This window comes from Catharus ustulatus, chromosome 13, assembly GCF_009819885.2.
Source record: "Catharus ustulatus isolate bCatUst1 chromosome 13, bCatUst1.pri.v2, whole genome shotgun sequence".
Classification (NCBI taxonomy): Eukaryota; Metazoa; Chordata; class Aves; order Passeriformes; family Turdidae; genus Catharus; species Catharus ustulatus.
In genome coordinates this window covers 19,920,109-19,943,453 of record NC_046233.1, presented here as the reverse complement: position 1 = coordinate 19,943,453, position 23,345 = coordinate 19,920,109, and the positions used below count along the sequence as shown (strand labels likewise).

Below are 23,345 nucleotides of genomic sequence, written 5' to 3'. Positions count from 1 at the left end.
AGTTCCTGCCTTTCTCAGCAAACCCCTGTCCTCCAAACTAAAATAGCAACTTTTCGTTCTTTGTCCATATATAAGCCACACCTGATTATAAGCCGCACTTTGGGTTCGAACCAAAATTTTAGTCAAAATGGTGCGGCTTATAATCGTGAAATTACTCTTCTCATTGTTTCAGTTTTGTTTTCTACCTTATGAGCAAACTCACAGTCTCCAAAGTATAGGCCCTGATGATTACCACAGGAAGTAAATGAGTCTCAGTGCTTGCAAGACAGAGCTGCTAATTTCAAAAGGAGACCTTACCTCAGCAAGGCCCAATGTCCAAAACTAATGTGAACTTGAGAATTCTCTAAATTGGATGCAATCTGAGAAACCCAAAGATAGCTTATGAACACAATCTGCTCCTGACTTCAGAAAACTCATAGAAACTATCATTAAAAATTAAAAATAAAAATTTTAAAAATCCCCACCAAAAACCAAAATGGGGCTTCAGAAAACACCCAGACAAAGACCACAATGTTCTGTCCTTGCCAGAAATGCAGCAGTCAGCAAGCAACAGCAAAGGGTCAAGAAAAAGTTGTCTTCAGATTTCAAATTACAGTAATTTCACGAATACAAGCCGCAGTAATTAGACAAAAATTTTGGTGGAAACCTGGAAGTGCGGCTAATATTTGGGTGCAGCTAATCTATGAACAAAAATGTGATATCTGCCCTTACCTAGTATCATACCAGTCCAGTCCCGAGCTGAAACAGTTTGAAATCCACGGTTTCCCGTTGTTCCGACGATGAACCAATCAGAGAACAGTTTATTGCCTGCCTGTGGATGGCGGCGTTACTGAGGGGCGGGGGTTGTTATCGGGGTGAGTTACCTCGGCGAGTTACCTCGGCAGTTCGATAAAAGTGTGTGATATTTCTCTGTACTTTTTAAAGTGTTTTCAGTCTTGTGCGGCTACGGGGCTGGCGGGGCTCGCAGGGAGAGGGCTGGGGGAGCCTCTCTCCCCACAAGGAGAGGGATGAAGTGGGCGATCGGCTCGCAGGGAGAGGGCTGGGGGAGCCGCTCAGCCCGCAGAGAGAGGGGTAGAGCGGCCGCTCGCCCCGCGGGGCTGCGAGGGCTACAACGGCCGCTCGCCCCGCGGGGCTGCGAGGGCTACAACGGCCGCTCGCCCCGCGGGGCTGCGAGGGCTACAACGGCCGCTCGCCCCGCGGGGCTGCGAGGGCTACAACGGCTGCTCGCCCCGCGGGCCGCGAGGGCTACAACGGCTGCTCGCCCCGTGGGCCGCGAGGGCTACAACGGCCGCTCCCCCCGCGGGGCTGCGAGGGCCAGAGTGGCCGCTCCTGTGCCAGCACGGAGATGTGGCTCCGCTCGGAGCTCAGCTGCCTGCCCGCATGGCTGAGCGGCTGTTTAAAGGCAACGCGGATCCATTGGGAATGCTCGCAAAATGACCACACTATTGTTCCTGTCTTTTTCGGCTTGTAAATAAAGGGTGTGTCTTTTTTCACTTGGAAACAATGTTTCCAAGGTCGGCAGTAGCCAGTAAGCCCCGGCGATCCCGCGATTGTGTTACTAAATGACGACTTTGTGAAAGTTCGCAGCGAACTAAAGTGCGGCTAATATTCCGGGTGCGGCTTATTTATTGACAAAGACATCAATGTTGCCAACACACCGGATATGCGGCTTATACTCCGTGCGGCTTGTATTCGTGAATTTACTGTAATCAAACACAATTGCTGACTACTGAAAAGAGAGCAGAATTAGTTAAAATAAATGATGGAATAATAACACAAGAGCCTGATTATTACTGGACATGGCAAAGGGTGGTCTTTTTTGTTAATTAGAAGACTGTAAAGAGAAGTTATGTAGATTTTTCAATTATTGGTTGAACTGGAAAGTATCTTGTCAGAGAAAAAAAACATATAAAAAATTTTTCCAAGTTAAAAGATGCATCAAATCTCGCAGGATTCAACATAGAAAAAGATGGAATTACCAAGCTTCAGAAAATTGCTCAAGCATTAATTACACAAAAAGAGCAGTTAACTACAGTTAGAAATTAACAAAAATGGACCATTACGAGTTCCAAAGGATGTCTTGAAAAAGACATCTGTCTTGGGAGTCCGAGACCAAGGTCTGAAATCTGAAATTATAATAGTGCTTCAGAGGATCCAGTGAAAAACAAGGAAGAGTTGAAACAGCATCATGGATTCACACATAGTGAGAAACTGCCAAAACCATTACAAAGCAAATCTGTTCAAGATTGTCAAAGACGTGAAACTTGAAAATATATTCATTCAACATTAAATTGAATTAATAACTTGAATAATCTGCATTCTTATTTTATCTGAAGGCCTTGGACATGCAGAATTAAAAGGCAACAAATCAAGGCTGTGGTTTTTGGAGACTTCAAAAGCAGATCACAGAGCTCCTAAAATAGCTTTACATGGCTTAGTCAAACCACAAATAAATCTTGTATTTCATTAAATAATTAATTTCCAACTAATAATATTGAGATTTTGTAGGTATACATGATGGGGTGTGATTCTCTCCCCTCTCCAGACAAATGAAAAATAATTACACGTTCTTCATCATTTCAGGGGACAACCATCTCCATGGTTATTTGCTTCTAACTGCAAACCCAGGCATGAAGTGCTACTGATGCAGGTCCCATATGATTTCACACCCTCTGTGTAAAGGTGTGCAGAACTATGCAGTTTGTGTGGTAGGCAATAAATACAGCCACCAGGAGAAACACAAAATCCTGATCACAAATAGTAGATCCCAAATTGCAACACCGCAAGACAGAATTGCATACACAGAGATAAGGGCTAAGTTCAGATTCTCTTTTTATAAGGAGTACTAATGAAGAGACAATAACATATTACTCAAAAATAAAAAGGAAGTATTTTTCTTCCAAATAATGGATCTAATTTTATAAGTTCATCACACCCCTAATTTCAGCAGGGCAGGACACTGCAGCAAAGCAGAGCTGAGCAGCAGGAAGCAGGAGGAATGTTTACATTCCTGAGCAGTGCTCTCACTGCCAGATCCACTGAAAAGAAATCAATGTCATTATCATCTTTTAAAAAAATTTCATTTGGGATTTTGGACATGTAAAGCACCATCACTCTTTAACTGTTCCAAGGATTAATTCAAAGGCCACTGTCTGGTCAGCTCTTCTGTTTTGCCTATGTTTTTGTTTTCTTAGATGGGGAATGTCTGTGACAGATTCATTCATGTCTGTCACCATCCTCCAGCCAGTGGCCCCTCATGCATTTGTTAACTGAGAACGCATCCTAAAACAAATAAACATATCTTGACTTATGTTCTGACCTCATGTTCAGTAGGAACACAATGCAGGTTTTGTTGCCTCTAATAATAATTTAAACATCTCTATAAAGGTTCAGTTGCCCAAGGTCTCCTCATCTAAGGAGGTGATACTTGTGAACCCCTCCGCCAGCATCCATCCAGAACCACTCACTCTTGCACTTCGCTGAGGACCAGATTATTCAGGAGCCATCTGCTCCTGAGCCACAGACAGATCAAGGCCCACACCAGGTCTGATCTTTGTAGTAATGCTACAGACACTGCTATACAGAATCATAAGTGAATAGGATGGAAAAAACTGTCTTACATATGAAGGATTTTATATAATAGTATATTTCAGACCCTACTGCTAGAATTATCCCACTGAAGTTCTCCAAATTACTTTTTTCCCCTCAAGGAACTTGTGTAAAAACATGGAAATCAAAGCAAGCTTCTGGATGTTTCACTGATGAGCTGCCCACAAACTTGCGGCCCCATTACTGCTCCCTCCCTCCATCCCATTTGACTGCATTTTCTTTAAACAAATCCACATATTTATAAGCAAATAACACTTTGACTGCATCTTGCTCTACAGACACAGTAGTTGCCCTAAGGAGAGGCATAAAAGTCTAGTCTTAACAAGGGCTCAAAAGGCAGTCTCCTCCCATCCCCATGGGTGAAATTTGTTCTTTATTAATACAGATCAGCAATTCCAAGAGCAGTGAAAAATTACCCCCCCTCGTTGATTCATGTTGTGGCAGTAGTCTTATGTAACAACAATTTAAACTACAGTTTTATGCACACAGCTGCCTTGATTAAAACAAGCCTATCCAGACTACCAGGACTGTTTGGTTTGATGCAACACTAACATAGCACATGGCTGGTGGCCAGTGAGTGGACAGTTAACAGCATGGACCCAGCACCCACAGTCACAGGCAGTCGTTTTCCATCATCACAGCATCTAAGGTAAGGACTTCAGAACATGAAACATTCTCCCAAGTTTCATATGGTATGAACCATACAAAGAAGTGGTAAATAACGCCTCTATTTCTCCATACGCATCTTAGGGGACTTTAGAGTTGGATCTACAGGCAGACCGATCAAAAAGTGTGAGTCCTCTCCACGGACAAGCCATCCAGGACCATTGTTGTACAGGTCGGTTGAACAGTGGCCCAAACAATAAGCTGTTTTCAGAAAACCAGGGATTCATCCTCTTATGTGGCATGAGGGAGGGATTAAGCCTTAATTTAGCACCATTTAGAAAAGATTACCCTTTAATTGCAATAGGAGTTGGCAGACACTGGCAGCAATGAAAAGCCTTTATCCTGCAAAGCTTCCAAGCGGTCAGTGACAGCTCCCAGGCCAGCAGCAGAGATCCAGCCCATGCTGTCCCCAGCCAAGCGCTCAAGGCCACTGGACTGATGGGACGGAATGCGGGCTCACACAGCTGCAGAGACAAACCCCTCATTCACTGGCATTCAGATTGCATAGGGCATGCGGGACTGCCACAGTGCACTGAGGAGTCAAAGCCTTCAGAAGGGCTCAGCTGCCAGTACCACCCAGAGCTCTGCCTGGCAGGATCCAGCTGGTCTGGGCAACGATCCACCACTGGGGATATGCCCACTTCCTGCCTTTTGGTATCAGTCTGACCCAGTCAGCAGAGGAAGCTCCCCACTCACCTCAGTTCTGCCATTCTCTGGTGACAGGGTAAGAGAGGTATCATGCTGTATTTTCTGGCACCAAAAATCTGCTACAGCAGATGCATGACATGTCTCAGGTGGAAGGTTGCCAGATCCCTGCCAAGGGTTCCCAGCAGCCCATTGCCACTCAGGAGCCTGTTACAAATGTCTTCTAATTCAGAGCAAAGCTAAATGCTCTTCCAGTTTGGCACCCAGGAAAATACAATTCTTGTTCAAATAGATTTTGCTGCAGCAGTAATGTCTGTTTACATCTGCAAGTTTAGGTTGGCAAAGGACATTCCAAAGCCTACTGCAGTTTAACTCAACCTAGCTTTATTTTTAAAAGTTCAATGAAGAGTAGTAATTTCTACGCATAGACAAGGTCTTAAACAAAGGTTTAACTCCCTCTCTACTTCTTACCCATGTCTGTCAGTGCCTGGCATTTCTGACAGCGTCAGGCTAGAAAAATGAAGCCACTGCCCAGCTGGCTGAGCCATCTTAGCTTACTGGGAACCAGTGAGGGGAGAAAGAACTCTGCGGCAAGCAGTCTGGGAGTCAGAGGAGAAAACTGTCAGAAAGAGATTGATTAGATGAGGAGCCATGAGAAGTACTAGTGTCAAGGGAGAAAGGAGGAGGAGGCAAAGAGCATGTGTCCAAGGGAAAACATAAGAGATGACAGTCAAGACAGTGGCACAGGCTAACAGAGGCAGCAGGATGATCAGCGTCTGCAATGGAAATCAGCAGGAAACCGAGGAAGAGGAACAAAACCAAGTGCAGGATGAAGTAAGAGTGGGAAGAAGAATCATGAGCCTGTAGCTGCTTATCCACTCCAGGTATGAATGAGCAGCCTAATCCTCTTTGTGCCCTAACTGCTTCCAGTTTCCTAGTATAAGAATGAAGTTTGTCTCCTACCCTGGAAGAAAACCTGACCAGCAATTGTGTCATTTGCTCAGGGCATTCTTTCAAAAAAATTCTAAGTTTTGGAAGTTCAACAACAAGTAGTCTGGCACTGCACTCAAAAATACCTTAGAAGAAACTTTAGAGTGTATTATTAGTTATTCTTGGACATTATTACACTTCCTTGCATTCACTGCCACTGATACCCTTGCTGCTCATTCTCAAATTAAACACTGGGTAGATCTATACAGGACTGATGTCTAAAGCACAATTAATTCAAAATAAAATTATGATCCAAACATACAACCGAGAGTCACATCTTGTACTCAATGACACACTGAAGTAGACCAGTTTTACATTTTAAGACCACAAGGAATAATTCTCTGTCTCTCCAGAAGTTCATTTCATATTTAGAGTTTGAATTTGAGCAAGTTTATTTGTTGCATTATAAACAGACACTAGTTTCATGCATATGAAGGCCACAAAGTTAAAGAAAAAAAATGAAAGAAACTGAGTAAGAGGAACTCTAGCCATCCCCACAGATGTTATTCAAATTCCTCAAACATAACTTTTTCATTATTACTGAACTGCAAAAAGAAAGAGAAACAGACATATACCCATTATCTACAGACCTGAAATTTCAAGACACTAGATCAGTAACCCAAAAGGAAAACATGACAACTACACTCTGCTGCAGCACCAGCTCCAAAGGAAGCATTAAGAGAGATCTTAAAACACAAGAAGAGGAGTTAAACAATTCAACAGTTAAACAATCTAAGCCTGAGCACTGGAAAGCATTCCTGGGTACACAGACACCAAGTACTGGGCTGTTCCTGATAGTTCTGAAATCCTTTAGAAGTAAATTCTAGCTTTAGAGCTAAGAGACTGAACTAAGAGGTACTGGAACAAAACTTGGATCTGCATGAACTCCAAATCTCGTGGAGGCTCTGTTCCCTTGTACAGCAGTGCCTACTGAAGATTAAGGCCACATTCTTCATACAAAGCCTAACATTATGTGCAGTAAGACAAAGCTAACATGTGACTAACACAGCATGGTACCAGGCAACAAATGGAGCCCAGGGCAAGAAAAATACTTCCATCAAATTAATCACTTTCTATGGAGATGACCCTTGCCACAGAGAACAATGATAACAAAACAAGAAAATACACTTCTCGTAAAGCACACATAGAAATATAGTATCGCCCTTAATGCTCTTTCAGGTCTATTGTGGGAAAAACGGCATACACAGCCACATCGAGACCGGTAGACCACAGGTCTGATGGCCTCTTTGAGGCCAGTTCTCGCAATTCCCAGAGCCAAGAACCTTAAAAGCAAACAGATGCCTCACAGGGGCTCTGCCAGCCCCAAAAGGCTCCCTGGATGAGCCAGATTCCCAGATGTTCCCCAGCTGCAGTTCCTCACACTGAGGAGCATGAAAGGAATTAATGCCTTACTATGCTCCCCAAAAACCCTAACAATAGGAAGGTCAAAGGGAACAGCAGATCAATTTTAATGTTTACAGGCTTTGTGTCACATTAAAAGGGTTCATTTGCTTTAGTCCCAATAAAGCATTTATATTTTAGGGTACTCGGCCACAAAGGCTACATTAGAACAACCACCTACAAACCAGTGGAGTGGTTATTTTATATATATGTGTGTGTATGTGTGTCTGCATATACTAGCAGCTCTCTCGCACCATATTCCTTTACAGTACTCGTATTGTTTGGTTTTTACCTGTTTCCCAGGTAGAGCAGGCACGAGAAATGAGAAGGCACTTCTCCTTGTCTCCTTCTACAGAGAAGATAAGAACAAGCTGATTTATTATTAAGTGCTCAGGTGAAGAGCTGTTTGAAACATGACGCTGCCAGGAAAGCTGTGCTCACCCTTTGCACGTGAGCCTGGAAAACAGAATATTTCAATGGGAAAGTTTTCCTCCAAACTTCCAGGACAGACAGTGCTCAAGTTCACTATCCCAGCACAAAATGTCTACAACCCAGCCCTCAGAGGGTCTCTCTACTGCCTAAAATCCTCCCAGATTTCAGAAAGGAGAGATCACAAGATATGTACCTAAAAGCCTCAGTGAAGCCATGAAGAGTCCTAGCTACAGTTTTCCTCCAATTCACTACTGTGCTTACCTCCACTGTGAACCCAGGAGAGGAAAGTATAATGGCTCACATGAGTGAAAATTAATCCTGGAATACAGGATTTTTCCCACCCCAGAACCCCAAAGAAGTTAAAGGCAACCACAATTCATTCACATTGTTTAAGCAGTTACATTAGCAGTTTACAAGTATAGATAATTGAATGATGCAGAATGTAGGGGTGAGAGGAAAGCTTCAAAACTGCCAAACATCAGAGTGATTAGTAGGATCACTGCAAAAGCCTATATGCAGGAATAAAACTATAAAACCTGTGAAATTCTAACAATAACAGATGATTAACTCCTCTCTGCATTCCTTTCTTAAGGGGTAACACTGCAAGTGTCACAGTAGCCAGCATTCCTTCAGAACTCCTGAAATCCAGACAATCAACTAATACACCTCACAGGCTCCACTTGGTAAAATGCAGATTCAATCCTTCAGTGTGTATTCACTGACTAAATAGAGCTAGAGGAGGCAAACCATAAAAATTAGTTCAAACTTCAGAATTTAAATTATGGGGTATATTTTCAAGCACAGTATGTAAAAAACATATATATGTAAAAAACAAAGGAACAGAACTGTAGAATTCTTTATACTGAAGACTGGAAGGGAACTCTAGAGGTCATTTATTCCAACCTTCCTGCTTAAAGCAGGGTCACCACCAAATATGTGCTCAGGACATTGTCCAGTTGGGATGCCAGTGACTCCCAAGATGAAGGCCACATAACCTATGGGCAAGGAATAGAAAGTAAGTTCCACATGGCACATCATGTTTTTGGCTACTTATGTATGTGCCAGGGCTCAGTCTTCAGTTTTTATGGGCTGCTCTGTAGCAACACAAATAATACTGGAGGCTAGAGCTGAACCAACTCCATAGCCTGATTTATTCCAAGTGATTCAAATCTGTTCTTAAAATATTTCTATGATTACTGAATGATCTTAGAACAAGACTTTGTTGTATTCAGTGGGGGAGGGGAAAATGTTTTAAAACAATCCTACTCCCCAAACACTGCTTCAATTTAGCCATTAAGTGCAAGTGGTCTTGTTTCCCAGGTTAATGTTTGGATATTTTGGCTTCAGCCCGCCTTTAAGTAGCTTCCTGGACTGGACTCAATTAGTAGAGAACATACATGCAAAAAAGGAGGTATTAATAACTCCCTTAAAGAAGAAATTTGCAAAAATGCCTTATATTTTGCATTTTGTGTCTGAGTCAAATGTGTCTGAAATGCAACCTGACAGAGCTTCAGGTGGAAGCAGATGTTATACTCAACCCTGTAAACTGCACCAAGAGCCAGAAGTGTCTAGTGTATCCATATGAATCTTTCTACCAGCAGATGCTCTTCATCAACATGTCCAGATCCTTTTTCATCCATGTCAACTACTGTAATGTGAATCTCACTCTCAGTCAAAAAATACAAACTCTCATCAGTTTCTAAGTCAGCTATGTGCTGCAGTGTGGCACCTTCCCACGGAACTTCCCATCTCTTCTGCACACCCTCACAGCACCTAGCATGCTTGCCCTGATAAACCACCTTGAACAAGAAAAGACAAATACCAAGCTATTAACAAGCAAATTTGGTGTAAGACCACCATCAGCTCTCCATCATTGACAGACTTAACTTATCCGTCTGCAAAGACAAACTTTCCTGTGAAGCTGGCTAGCCATTTCTTGGTTAAAACCACACACTTTCCAAAAGCATCCCCAAAAGGGAGACAAGTGGGATTGCTTTGGAGAAGCACTGTTGAACACGGTGAACCAAGATACAAGTTAGACAGAAGCTTTTACTCACATAGATACAAGTCTCAAAGTTACTGTATTAAACTGAGCCAGAGAAAAATTCAAATCAGGACCACTGCTGCATAATTTCTGCTGAATTGGAGACCTACACTTATTAGGGAAGTATGTTTTGGCAAGATGACCTTTCTTCATTTGATAGTATATACCAAAGCTGAGAGCACATGCTACATGACATGCTTGTTACTGTTCATGACCTGTTGGGGACAGTCACACTCACCCAACAACAGCCAATTTCTATTTCAAAGGCCAAGTGCTCTCTCCAAATGACAGGGTAGAAAACCACTAAATAATTATATACGGACTGCTTGGAAATGCATTCTTTCCATTTCATTCCTAGTGTCACATTGTTGAGAAGTTTCACCCACAGTTTCCAAGAACCAGAGGGCTGAGTGGACTACATGCATCACAACCAAATTTCTCCCTCAAAATACACACAAGTCTTGTGCAGCAAGATGAGAGAAAATCCCTTCTGGTTTAGAGTCACCCATTCATACAACAGAACAAGCTCCAAACAACCATCATCCTTGATCATCAGCAAATGCAGTGAATTCTGCCTTGGAGACTAAAATCAGATGTAACAAGCTCTCTGTGTACATGTTTGGTTTTGGTTTGGGCAGGTTAGAAGCCAGTTATGGTATACTTCTCTGCCTTGGAGCCACAGCAGAACTACAGACCCAGTTCCGTCCAGCACTGACACTCAACAGGCAGAAGGACTTCCTAATGAATTTAAATACTGTCTCACTGCCTGCAGCACAGAGCTCCGCACGATGCTGGGAGCTTGCCAAGCTCCACACTGCACACTGACAATGATTGAGAGGTGAAAAAAACCCAAAACATTAAGGAGACCAAGGACTACAGGATGTCTGGGCCATCCAGCACAACAACTCAGCACCCCACCAGACAAACCACTTGTTTCAGTAAGAGTTGCACGAGTCTTCATACGGCACAGCTGCTTCCCGAACATGGACACAGGATTGCAGAGAATCCATATCCATTCCCACACTGAGCTTCAGCTCTGCTGGGGCCAAACATTCCAGATTAGCCCCATGTCCCTGTCTGCCCAGAGCCCCAGTGGCAAACCAGTCTGTTTGTGGGCAAGACAGACCATACCTTTTAGCAGACCCCTCAGGCAAGTCCCCACTCCAAAGTGAGGTGAGCTTGGTATCAGCTGCCTGGTGTGTATTTCAGCCAGATTAGTGAAAACAGCTGAGAAGAGAGGAGGGGGAGGAAAGCAGGAGGTAGAAAGAAGGAACATGGCTGAAGAATGGGGAAACTAAGAAAAAAAGCCACAGTTTGCAGCTATTATACCTAGAACTTCCGCTCTTTTCTGAAATGGAGGTTCCTCCATTCATTTGGATGGCAAAGTTGATCTATGTCATTTCCCTCTGCTGAGGTTTTGTAGATCATATTTCAAACCCACACTATATTCCTCCGTTGCTGGGTTACCAGATCTGAACAAACAATTCTCTGCAGTCTGCCAAAAGCAGAGAAAGAAAGCAAATGAATGCCTGGAGTATGCATCACCCTCTGGAAGTCATCTTACGGCCCAAAGCTGCTACAGATTAGTCACAAGCTCACATACGATAGAGCGAAAGAGGAAATGGTGAACCTATTAAGTTTGGGGTAGTGTATAGACTTGAGAACTGCTGTACCCACCCTCCTGCCCCTTCTAGTAAAATCAGACAATTTTCCAAGTCATTAGAATTCTCTTGCAGACTTGAAGAAATATGGTCCTAGTTCAAAGGGATAAATTTGGTATTAACACCCTTGAAACTAGCAAGCATGCTCCCATAGATTTTGAAAGGATGGATCAAGATTTGAAATGAGGAAACCACAACAACCCATGTGACAAAACAACACCAGTAACTGTAGGTTTGAGACTTTCAGTTTCCAGGCAGGACATCTGCCACATCAGGGGCTGCACAAACTTCCGCTTCAGGGATGTGGGAACACCCAGATGCCCCCCCACTGTGAAGCCCTCTGAGTGAGCCCTCCAGCCCTCAGCAATATTGCTTGGAAAGAACCTCAGCACGTCTGCAGAGAAATCACCAGCGTGTCGCATTTGGTCTGGTGTTTCTTATGTGAAGATGGTCTGCCCCTGTTCTCTGAACACTCAAGCAGTCTGCCATCCCACCTTCAAGCTCAGCTCCCAGGTACCCTCATCTGGGACTGCACACTGAAGGATGCTAAATGGAAAGCTGTAATGAACAATTTGTGTAAACACAAGAAATTCTGCAAGAAAGACTACATCCCAGGACAGACCTCAAACAAAGCCACCAGCCTGACAATAGCACTGCCGCTGCAGCATCCACAGGCCTGTTAATTCCCAGCAGCCAGACCAGACGGGCCATGCTTGCTGTGCAGCTGCTGTCTATGCTGCTCAGGCAGTAGCTTCACCACCAATCTCAGCAGAAAGACTAGCTGAAGATGCTCCTCTCATTCCTTGTCTGCTGCTCCTTTAACATGCTCTAGGTGTGGTGGTATCTGCACAACCACAATACAACATGCCTGTGACCCCAACTGAGGCGCTGACCTAATACAATAACAAAATCAAAAGAAAGAAAAATAACGAAGGAAATCTGGCTCAGTTCCACAGCGTAGTTTTACTATAACCCCTCCACAGAACAGCAAGCACTCTGTACTGCCACGCTTCCAGGGAAAAAATAGGTAGCAAATTGCACTGCTACTGCCGAACATCGAAACCTTGGCTTCAACTTAATGTAGAAACTTAGAAACAAATTATCTAATCTTGCTGGAGGTCAGGGACAGCCCTCATTTTGAGCCTAGGCACAGACAAACACTACAAACCAAAAGTAAAACACGACGTTTCCCCAAGACACAGCTCCCAGTTGAGACTACAGCAGTTTAGGGAAAACCACTTCTGTAGATACATGAGGGTTTTTTAAATAATTCCTCCTGAAGGTCCTTACTATTCAACCAAATATTTATGGATGTTCTAAAGTGTCATTAATTTTATCAGAAAAAGACCAAGAACATCCAGCAATTTCATAAAATAATCTGAAATCATCACTTCAAGAATACTATTTATTATTTTTAAGAAAGGCAGCTCAAGGAACACTGGCAAAGAAAATCAATTTAGTAACATGAAACATTACAGGTTACTATTTCTAGTACACCAGGAAGAACTGGAACATTTGTCACATTTTGGTCTTTTTCCTAAATAAGAGTATGTGAGAAAAGTGCCTTTTCCAAAACACAGTACTAAATGTCTATATCACTGCAAACTTCAGATTAATATAGGGGGTGCCTCTATTCTTCATATAAAGCAACAATGATTTATCAAAATAGAAAAGGTTTAATTTACACAGAAATATTTTGCTTACCCCACACAGAGTTTCCAGTCTGATTTGACAGTAGAGACAGCAACTTTTGTTCTAACATTTCAAAAGTAGGAGGTGTTGAAGTCCAAATAACAATCACCATTAAGTCCCCAAGACAGATTCACAAAAGTACAACCATTTTCTAGTGGTATGTGCAAAATCAGTATCAGTTTCCTAAATTCAATTTGCAGGTGTACTTTTCCTACTCTAGATTTACATCTGTATAACCAGAATTAAATTTTACCTAAACTGGTCTATTTAAAGAAACATTTATCTTATGCATTAGACCCTTTGATTTTAACAGTGCTTCAAAGTTAGAGGTTATCTCAAATAACATTAACGACCTTTCCTTTCAGCAGGAATCAATATGTCACTTGAATATTTATTAGGAAGAGGCTACAAAGGTGTACTGAGGCCATAGAGGAATTGCAACTGAACATCATTATTTACACCATGATTAAATAGAAAGACTTGGTCAATCCAGAGTTGATTCATGAGCACAGAGGGTCTAACCTCAGTCTGTCATGGGTTTGTTAGGTAACTTTATACTAGCCGTTTCTTCCCTCTTTGCCTTTACGCCCTTACACACAAAATGAGCACAGCAGTACAAACTGGCAAAATGCTTTGATAAATCCAGTGGGGAAAATCACTGCTACTTCAGCAAGCAGTTTACAATGTCTTTCTACAAGGTACACAGCACTACATGAGGTAGAGAGGAAAAGAAATAATTTCTCCTTCATTTCTGAAGATGCACCATTAAATTTTACATTAATAACATGTAACATAATTAAATGTTAAACCAGCCTGGATGAAATATAATGTACTCAATTAACTAGTACATATGTAAGCTAACTAAGCAAAGTAAAACTTTGGTCAGTGATCACAGATCCTGTACACTTCGCCTCAATATAAACTCAAACAGTACAAATATTACAGCCCAGGACACATCACCTCACCTCAGCTACACCATATGCCCCACTTGGGCTTCATGGGAAATGAAGCAGCAGGGTGTTACCTGCATGTTTTTCAAAGTCAGCTTGCAAATTTACCCAGGAATCATCTACAGAGAAGCCATAAAATGGCATTAAAGTCAATACATGATTTTTAAAGGCAAAAAAACAGAAACAAGAGCCACTGTTACCATACAAAGAAATTAAAAGCCCTGTGGAGATGATTGCAAGTATTCTTGTAAGCTTGTTTCCCCCGTAAAAACCACAAACCATATACATTACACTGACTGTGACATACTGGCATGTGCTTTTAGACTTTAAGGACAGACATAGTCCACTTACAAATTTTTGCATTTTTACAGAAATAATCATAACACTCATGTTTTCCAAGGGTTTAAACACAATTCTACCACCACCAATAGAACATAAACACCTAATCAGAAAGGAGCTTTGGACAGCAGCCAGTTTCATAACTGAGCTAGTAGTTGGTTATAAATCTGACATCTCAAAGCAACTCTGAAGTACTGAACGAAGCAGATAACCTCTTCTTCAAGCAAACCTTCCATGCCACATTCCCCCACAAATCATCAGGAAAGCAATAACCAAATCCTCAGACAATCACTTTCGTGAACTGGAGTGCATGAAGGCGTGATCCTGTGTATCATCCACGTAAGAAAAATATCTCAGATGAGGCAGGTAGTCAGCCCTGTCATTTATACAATTAGCACTATCACAAAGGCTTGCAGGGTGACTTACCAGCTGAAACATAGCCTACAGAAAAAAAACTTAGTTACTTCATCTCCTAGAGGGAGTAAAAAATTAACAAAATTATATGTTCACAACACAATATAGTATTTCACTACTAGAAAACCAGTATCTTATTTCTCTGAACTAGGGAAAACATCATAATCTTTAGAACAGTTTGAAATTAATTCCCTTTTACAAAAGCAAAGGTGGCACTGCAAAAAACAGTAAGTCCACCTGGGAAGACACCTGGTATTTCAGTTTTGTTCTGTAAAATACAATGACAGAAGAATTGCAGCAGAAAGTACCTTAAAAGATACGTGTGATCAAGTCAGCACATATACGAGTAAAAGAACAATTTTAGAGAAGACCTGATCCCAGTTAAAAAGGGGCTGGTATGGAGGCTCAGCAGTGCAAGGACAGAGCAGTTCCCCATTTTCACCAGGACAACTTGGATTGCAAATACTGAGAGTATACAGATATCTTTACAAAATAGGGTACAGCTCTGACAATGCCACTCCCACTCAAAGGGACACAACAGTGGAGGTTAAGGCTCTGAATTTCTGCCACATTGGGGACTGGGTGGCAGGGAGGAGAATCTGGCCAGAAAGATCCGATGACTACAGCAGAAAAGCCCATACTTTCAACAAACCGCATTACAAAGTTTCCATGCTCGGAACCTATTTATCTATGGTATGAATAGGGCCATGACACAGGAATGCTTCATAATATTAAACAAATTGAAGCATATCCAAATCTACAATACCCAGCAGGACAGAAAACCACTGCATGCTTGCCCCACACCCTGCCTATCATGTGTCACTTAGCTCTCTCAACATATATGAACAAAGTAAGATCTATAGAGCCTAAAAGGGCTATATCTTAAAAGGCTGCATGAAGTCACAGTTAAGCAGCAAGAGATAGGCAGCAATCCTGTTCTAGTTTGACATCAATTTCCCATATTCCCCAAGAACAACTTAAGTAACCCATGGTGGAATCCCTTTGGGTTGGAGCATTACATGTAGTAAGTCTTGTATGCAGCGCTCCTTTAGTTGAGTATGGGGAAAAAAAAGAAGTTGCATAAAACAGCAAAGATTATAAACTTCTTCTCTGAGCATATGCTTCATACAACTGATAAAGGTTTACAAGATTGTCAGCAGACCAGATTCCTGCACAGCACCACAAGAAAGCTAGAGGAGCAATGCTCTTTCCTTGTGTAGGCTATTAAGAGTCCTCAAGCTGTTCCCAGAATTGTCTGCCTCCCAGGTTATGACTTAATTAGAGTGGGACATGCACACACAAAGCAAATCCTACAAAATGTAAAAAGCAAAAAGGTGAATCATTGCTGATTCTGCCTTTTTTTTTTAATCTCTTTTACAAGCGTCTCAATTGTTACAGCTCTAAAAGAATGAAAAGACAGTATCATCAAGCTTTTTTTCCATCTGCAAGTCGAACCATGTAATGCCCAAACACACACAGCACAGCCCAGTGACTAAAGCACTACCTGTGATTCAGGCTCCCACTGGCATGTCGGGCACTGCCTTGCTGAATGAGGTTGGGCCAGTCCCTTCACCTCTCCATGCTATGTTTCACAACCCACCTACCAAATGGGTTTACTGACTTTACTCTCCCTTGAGCTCAATTCTACAGCTGCCTCTGGTCTTGACTTCCAGGTTTCTGCTCCTGTATACTGCTGTGCTGGTCTCAAGTGGCTTTAGGAACAGCAGCATATCAGTTCAGCTTGCATATTTAGTTAACAAGTTTATAGCCATGTAATTCAAAGTAATTAACCTCTTTGCTTATGCTTGTTTAACACCAAAAAAAGCAAAATAAAGCTTTATTTACAAGACTAAAAGATACGTAGTATGCAGGAAGAGGGGGCATTCAACTGATTCAGCTGATTTTGTACCAGTCTGTTACAAGGATTTACTTTTCCTTTGAAATACTGTATTCTGATTTTACTTAAAATCCATTTCCAACTGAATAAATTAAAGCTGAGTCCCAATGGATACAATTTGTACAGGTCAAATCCACCTATATTCACCTCTTAGGCTGCATCAGGTGTTTTGCTATCAAGGCAAGGCCTAAATCAAAGCAGCAAAAAGGTTTGCCGGCATGCCAAATCACAGAACCAAACAAAGCTATATGCAAACAAGTTCCCATGGGCCATGCTCTACAGTGGGCTGCTGGGATCAGCTCATAAGGAGTGCAAAACACCACTGTGCATTCTCTGACTGTTCCTCCGACAGTTCCCCTTACCCGCATTCTACACCTAGGGGAGATCTTGTACGAGAAAAACTTAATGTGCAAATTGCCTAATACAGCATTTCTATTGACAAATTTTACTCTCCTGGTCAGATTATATATATTTTTTATATTTTTTTTAATTATATAAAATAACAAAAAAATATGCCAACGGCAGGACCTGCACCAAAACAAAGCTGTGTGAACTGAAGTCTGCTGTATTATTTTCGTGGTGGCCCCCTCTGCGGAAGTGATTAACACCAATGTAAGATTTCTCCTTCCACACAAAAGCAGACATATGACAGCATCGCCACCGCATCCTTGTCCCGGCCCACGATCCCCGCCGCCTGCTTGGCTTTCTCCCGGGGACGCGGTGGCGGCAGCCCCAAACCCGGGGAGGGGTAACCCCGGCCCGGCTTCTCGCCCTACAGCAACCCTGGGGCGGGCCACTTACCGGATCCCAAGGCGAAACGGAAAGGAACGGGATGGGAATAGAAAGAAAACCGTTTACCCGCCTCCCTCCCACATCTCCCTTAACAGCGGCGGGGGTCGGGGCATGAAAGGCCTTTTTTTTCCCATCCCTTCCCTCTCCTGGGCCGGCCTGCAGACAGGCGCCTCGGAGCTGTCATTTTGGAGAGGGGTGCAACCGCCCTGCCGGAGCCAGGCCGGAGCCAGGCCGGAGCCTGGGAAGCCGCCGGTCACCTCACAGCAGCCCCTCACTCAACCTGCCGCCCCAGGACTCCAAACCGGCTCCTCTCCCACCGCTCCGCGCTGCCTTCGCCCTTCCACCCGCCACGGCCGCGCTTGGGCCCAGGCCACCCACCTGCGGCCGCCCCCGCCTTACCTCCTTCAGCTGCTCCATCTCGGTGCGGATGGTCTCGTACTCCAGCTCCAGCTCCTCATACTGCTGTTTCAGCTGCTGCTTCTCCTCCAGCACTGCCAGCCCGTACTCCGCCGCCTGGATCTTCTCCCGGGTGGTCTCGCCCAGCTCCTGGAAGAGACGCTTGATCTCGCTCCGCAGCCACTCGGGCTCCGACTCCATCACCAGTCGGGCGTACTCCTCCTCCTCCATGGCCAACGACATGTCGGCGGAGGGGCCGCCGACCGCCGAGGCGGATGGGCGAAGGGGCGAACGCGCAGCCCGTCTGCCACTCCTAACAACGGCACGGCCCGCAGGCGGCCACGGCAGGGCCCGCTGGGGCCGCCATCGACGGGCCAGGCGCGCGCTGCTCCCGTCGCAGATCCTCCCTGGATCCCGCCCGCCGCCGCCGCCGCCGTACTCGCCGCAAGCGCCGAGCGCAGTGAAATCATTCAAAAGGCACGGCGGGGCCGGCGCCGCGCGGGGCGCTGGGAGCGGGAGTCTTCGGCACTCGCCGCCCTGCGCGCCGCACAGCTCGCCGGACTGCAGCTCCCGGCAAGCACCGCGACGGGCAAGGGTGATGGCGGCCGAGGAGGAGAGCGATCTCTGCCGGCCGGAGCGGGTAGCGCGGCAGCGAGAGCGGAGGGCCGCGGTGCTTGGGGGCGGCCTGGCCCGACGGCGAACGCACCCGGCACCCGCAGTGACCCCGGACACAAATTCGGGCACAGGCCCCGTGAACACAGCCCATATATACACTCTGGCGGCCCAGACCCCCTTCAATAGGGCTTCTAGGGCGGGTTTGAGAATGTGACAGGATCGGCTGGATATGAAGAATGAGGGCCCTGCACCAGGGCGTGCGCAGGCGGAGACGTTCTGGTGCGGCGGGTGGTGCCACGGCAGCACGGAGAGGACAGAAGGTCACAGGAGAAGGGGCACCAGCCCCACGCCATACCGAGAGCTGCCAGCATCTCCCTGTTCCCGCTGTTCTGCGTCGAGAGGTGGAATTCCCTCTACAAGGCGTTCTCCTCCCACCGACGGGGACCAAACCGTGTGCCCCCAGTCATCCTGAGGATGACCCCGGCCACGTGCCAAGGCGTTCTCATGGCTGAGCTATGTGATGAAAGGAGGGTTTAGGTTGCATCAAGACCCAATACTGTGACCAGCCGTGGGACAGGGACACTTGGGCAGCTGTACTGTGCTGCCTGAAAAGGATTTGTCAGCTTGTGAGGAAAATGCCATCAATCTTTGCCCCAGGTTACACCTGTTAGGTATGTTTGGTGGCAAAGGCACAGGGATTGGGACGCTCATTGGGACACCATGAGTCCAACTAATTTCTAAAGCATAGTGAAGATTGAACAAACCTCTACTAGTTGGACCATTGCAATTTTTAAGCAGCTCCATAAAGGTGGAATGTGTGTGTGTGTGTGTCCCTGTGGGGTGAGGAGATGTTTCACTCTCATGCTCAGAAGAGCCCTACAGCTTCATACAGCAAGTGCAGCTTGGACTTTGTTCCAGTGTCAAAAAGAATCACTAATGAACTGGTGAGTAAATAGCAAGCATAATAAAAACAATTACATGTTTTAGCACTCCACATGGTCTCAAACATAAAGAAACTTACTTGCTCACAGCTGCAGGGTTTTTTCAAGCTACTTTGAACTTCTGCCTGTGCACATATCCCTTATGCCTTTAATAAGCTGTGTTATGGCTAAATGCTGCCTGTTAGTCATGAAGCTGCCTTGGACAAATTTTCTTCAGGCCCCTGACACTGCCTGGAGCTCCCTGTGCATCAAGTGCAGGTATGTGTTTGTCCCGTGAGAACTGATGTGACAGTCACCCAGACTATAAAAGTAGCAAATAATTGTCCTCAGCCTAGAGTGTGCATGTAAAATTACTTTAGTTTTTTATTTTCAGAATTCTCAGTAGAAGGCATTTTCACTCGCATGTGCCTCTGTACCATCATGACTGTCACAGAATGTTTTTAGGGGATTTAAACATTCTGATTCTTTTAAAAAGATAAGTGAGGAAAATAACAGCATTATCTCTCCTCCACACTCCGTTTTTCACTATTAGAATTTCTTCAAGGCCTTTTATGTTTTTCTTTGGTCTGCCCAAGTAGGTAGCTGTCTTGGTTTGAAGGACAGGTGTTTGCTAGGGAAGGCAGGGTTCTCCCTTGAAATGGAGCATGTAAACTCCCTCCCTCTGAATTATTATAATTTTGAAATTTAGGGGGTTTCAGGCAAAGGTATGGGGATAGGAACAGCAGGATTTTTACTAGGATGTATAACAAGGCAAACAGAACAACAACAATGGAATTAATACCAGACAGAGCAGGAATCCCGTTCCAGCCCCCTCGGCCGCGGGCCCTTTCCCCTTGGTGCAGTTCCCGTCACGGCCGGCAGGGAGCGCTGGCGGTCCCGGTGGGCGGGGCAGGTGCGATGATTCCCCCGCGGCGGCAGGGGGCGCTGTGGCCGCGCCCGGGGAACACGCGGTGATGGCGGCCGTGTCCCAGGCGGGAAGGGATGGCAAAGAGAGGCTTTGCTCACGAACCCTGGGGCGTGTCGGGCCCGGTGCTACAGCAGGACGCTCGGAAACAGCAAACCGAAGCGGCAGGGTGTTCTGGGAGGGCGGGGTGCGTGCGGGTCCAGCAGCAGAAGAAGAGGCGGTTTCTGGCTGGGCTATGGAGATGGTGGCGGTGCCCCTCCGAAGCCGAGAGCGAGCGAACTGCACCCCTCTCCTTTTACCTGCTGCTGGTCTCGCAGTGTCTCTGTCCCTCCCTCCGAGAGAAACTCCCAAAAGCCAGGTTGGCTCCCCCTCCCCTGTCTCAATAGCCATCAATGCTTCTTTAGCAAGTCAATGGGAAAAATTCCACAGGCAACAGGTAAAAGAAAAACCGACCCCCAACAGTAGCATTGCTAGTCCCACCCACTCACGACTGACTCATCATTAAGATGTTTTTGATAATAAACACTGGTTTGTTTTCTTTCCCCTCATACTTTCTGAGCCTTCTTTGCAGGTTTTCTCTGCAACTATGGACTCCAGCACCTTAGCTACGCTTTGGTGCTCCTCCCTCTGCTAAACGAAACCTGCATGTCACGACTTGCTCTCAGGGCACAGAGCTTCAGTTCACACCCTGAATATTTCTGGAATTACAAGTGAATTGTGAGATCTGACTAGTTTTGGGGCTCAATAGAGATGAGCTGATAACTCATCATAGCACAAGGGACTTCACTGGGTAATTTGTTCTCTAGGTCATATCTAGAACTATTGTTTGGTTTTAGGTTTCAAACTTTGTTATTTTGTAAATTGCCCGAGATGCAAAGGCAGAAATTATAAATACTGCAATAGCTAATTCAAAAGTAGTCCCGCCCAGTTTCAGAAAACTGGAGTCACTCATTAAAGTTAAGATTTCCCTCATCCTTCAAGCTAATGATGCAGGATAATAAAAGCTTGTATGAGGAATGGCAGAGTACAGCTAGGCCAGTGCCCATTGCCTGCTCCTGAGCACAGCCAGAGACCACTGCCCATTTCCCCAGGTCACTGTCCCCAAACTCCATCAATGCAAAGCTTAGCTGCCACCCCACTGATTCAAGGTGTCATGGCCAAGTGTATTTTGGTGATTATAGACTTACACAACAGCTGGAGATTGTTGCTCTCCTTTTCCTGTTGAGATTTTTAAGTTATCCATTGAGAACAAAGTGGTAGAATTATACAGGAACCACCTTGAATGCTAAAATAAATTTGGGTAGTGTTTCTTCTTGTGGAAATTAACCCACAGAAAATTTTTTCCCTAGTGGAAAAGTCACAGCAAAGGCAAAACCGTGCAATGCTAGTTTTATTTAACCTGAGTCCAAATCGCAAAGCAGGTAGGCACTATAATCCAATGCTGCAAAACATTCAGGTATCTGAATGTGTAAACCAACCTAACCTGTGCTTAAAGTTGGGGTCATTGCAGACAGGAAACTCCTTCTAGACATCTTTCTTTTCATATAATACTTTGGGTAAGTTCAAGTGTACCACAATTAGGATGATACAGCATGTTATAATTTCAATCTCTTCTTATCCACTGCATTTGTGTACAGCTCAGCTATAACAAACACCAGAACAAGAAAGTCTTTAAATTTACACTGAAACAGCCGTAAGAAACCCTAGCAAGCTGTTCCAGATTTCTCCTCTTACTTTCTATTAAAAAAACCCCCAACTTTAGTTATCGGATCACTTAGATGTTTGGTAAAGGTATGGTAATGACCCTAGGTGAAAATAAACTTAAAATCCTCTAGACTGTTCAGTATGTGTAGCCTATGTCAGAGAAAAAAAACACAAAAACCCCACATTATTTTTCAAAGTACTAAAACGAATTCTGGAGAAAAAAAAAAAAGGAACCACATGATAACCTTGGAAATACCCAGAGGGGGTTTTAGGAGAAGGAAAGTTTTTTCCTTCTCTTTTACACAAGTAAATTCCAGAGAAATAGTCTGTCATCACCAATATACATAATGAAGATTACTATAATGATTTGAATGCTCTTTTCCTGTTTATCACAGCTATGAGGATTATAATTTAACAGACTATTGTTCAGTACAGTATGTATTTCTCTTTGTTTGAAGTCTTTATACACAGATTGTCAAAAGAAAATTTTAAAAACACCAAAACACACAAAAAACCCCAAAATAAAAATCCACCCCACCAAAAACAAATAGCATGAAGGAAATCAGATCCCAGTACCAAAAGGGAGTTGATATCTCCAACCTCAGGCTGTTGTCATAGGGACTCTGTTGACTTAAGGTGACCTCTGTCATCTGCAACAAAATTTCCTAGCAAAGAGCTGAATCCGTTGATGAATTGGCACAAATGCTCATATCACTTTGGCTGGCAGGAGAGGGAGAAAGGAGAGAGGAAAGAGAGAGAGAGAGAGAGAGAGAGAGAGAGATCTTAAGATTTCAGCTTTATTCTGATATTCAAGTCCGTATGTGTTGCCCTCAAAATTACAGTTGCTAGAGCTGCTACTGCCTTCAATTTTGCTCACTGCCAGTTGAAATGCTGCTCTTCCCTTCACAGCCGACCATTGCTCTTGCCAGCAGCCTGAGACAAATAGGCAAAGGAAAAGCAATTTCCAGGTCGCAAACTGTCACCTCCAGTGGCAAGAGACCTTGGTCCCAGGTTTCCATGGCAGAACTGCTGTCCTCCATCTCTCTGCCATTCCACACCATGCTGCCTTTAGGTCTGGGGAAAAAAACCCTTTAAAACACCAGACACTTGCACAAGCACAGATTCACAGGAACAACAGTCCCAGTACAGACCATTGTGAGTGGGTATAAAATGTGAAGCTAAAATAAGCTGTAGTCAGGGAAACATTCCAAGAGAGCTGTATGGACCATGGACATAGGTCTGAACTGGTGGAA

The 23,345-nt window shown here is 44.4% G+C and overlaps 1 protein-coding gene across 3 annotated transcripts in view; it reads right to left on the bottom strand.

Annotated features, from left to right (window-relative positions):
• Positions 1–18,303, bottom strand: part of BICD2 (BICD cargo adaptor 2) — a 53,231-nt gene extending 34,928 nt beyond the window's left edge. For all 3 annotated transcript variants that reach the window (XM_033071635.2, XM_033071636.2, XM_033071634.2), the window contains exon 1: positions 17,932–18,303. In XM_033071635.2, the coding sequence (XP_032927526.1) occupies positions 17,932–18,171 (240 nt within the window). In that variant the 5' untranslated portion in view covers positions 18,172–18,303. The remainder of the gene's footprint in view (positions 1–17,931) is intronic.
• Positions 18,304–23,345: the final 5,042 nt, after the last annotated feature.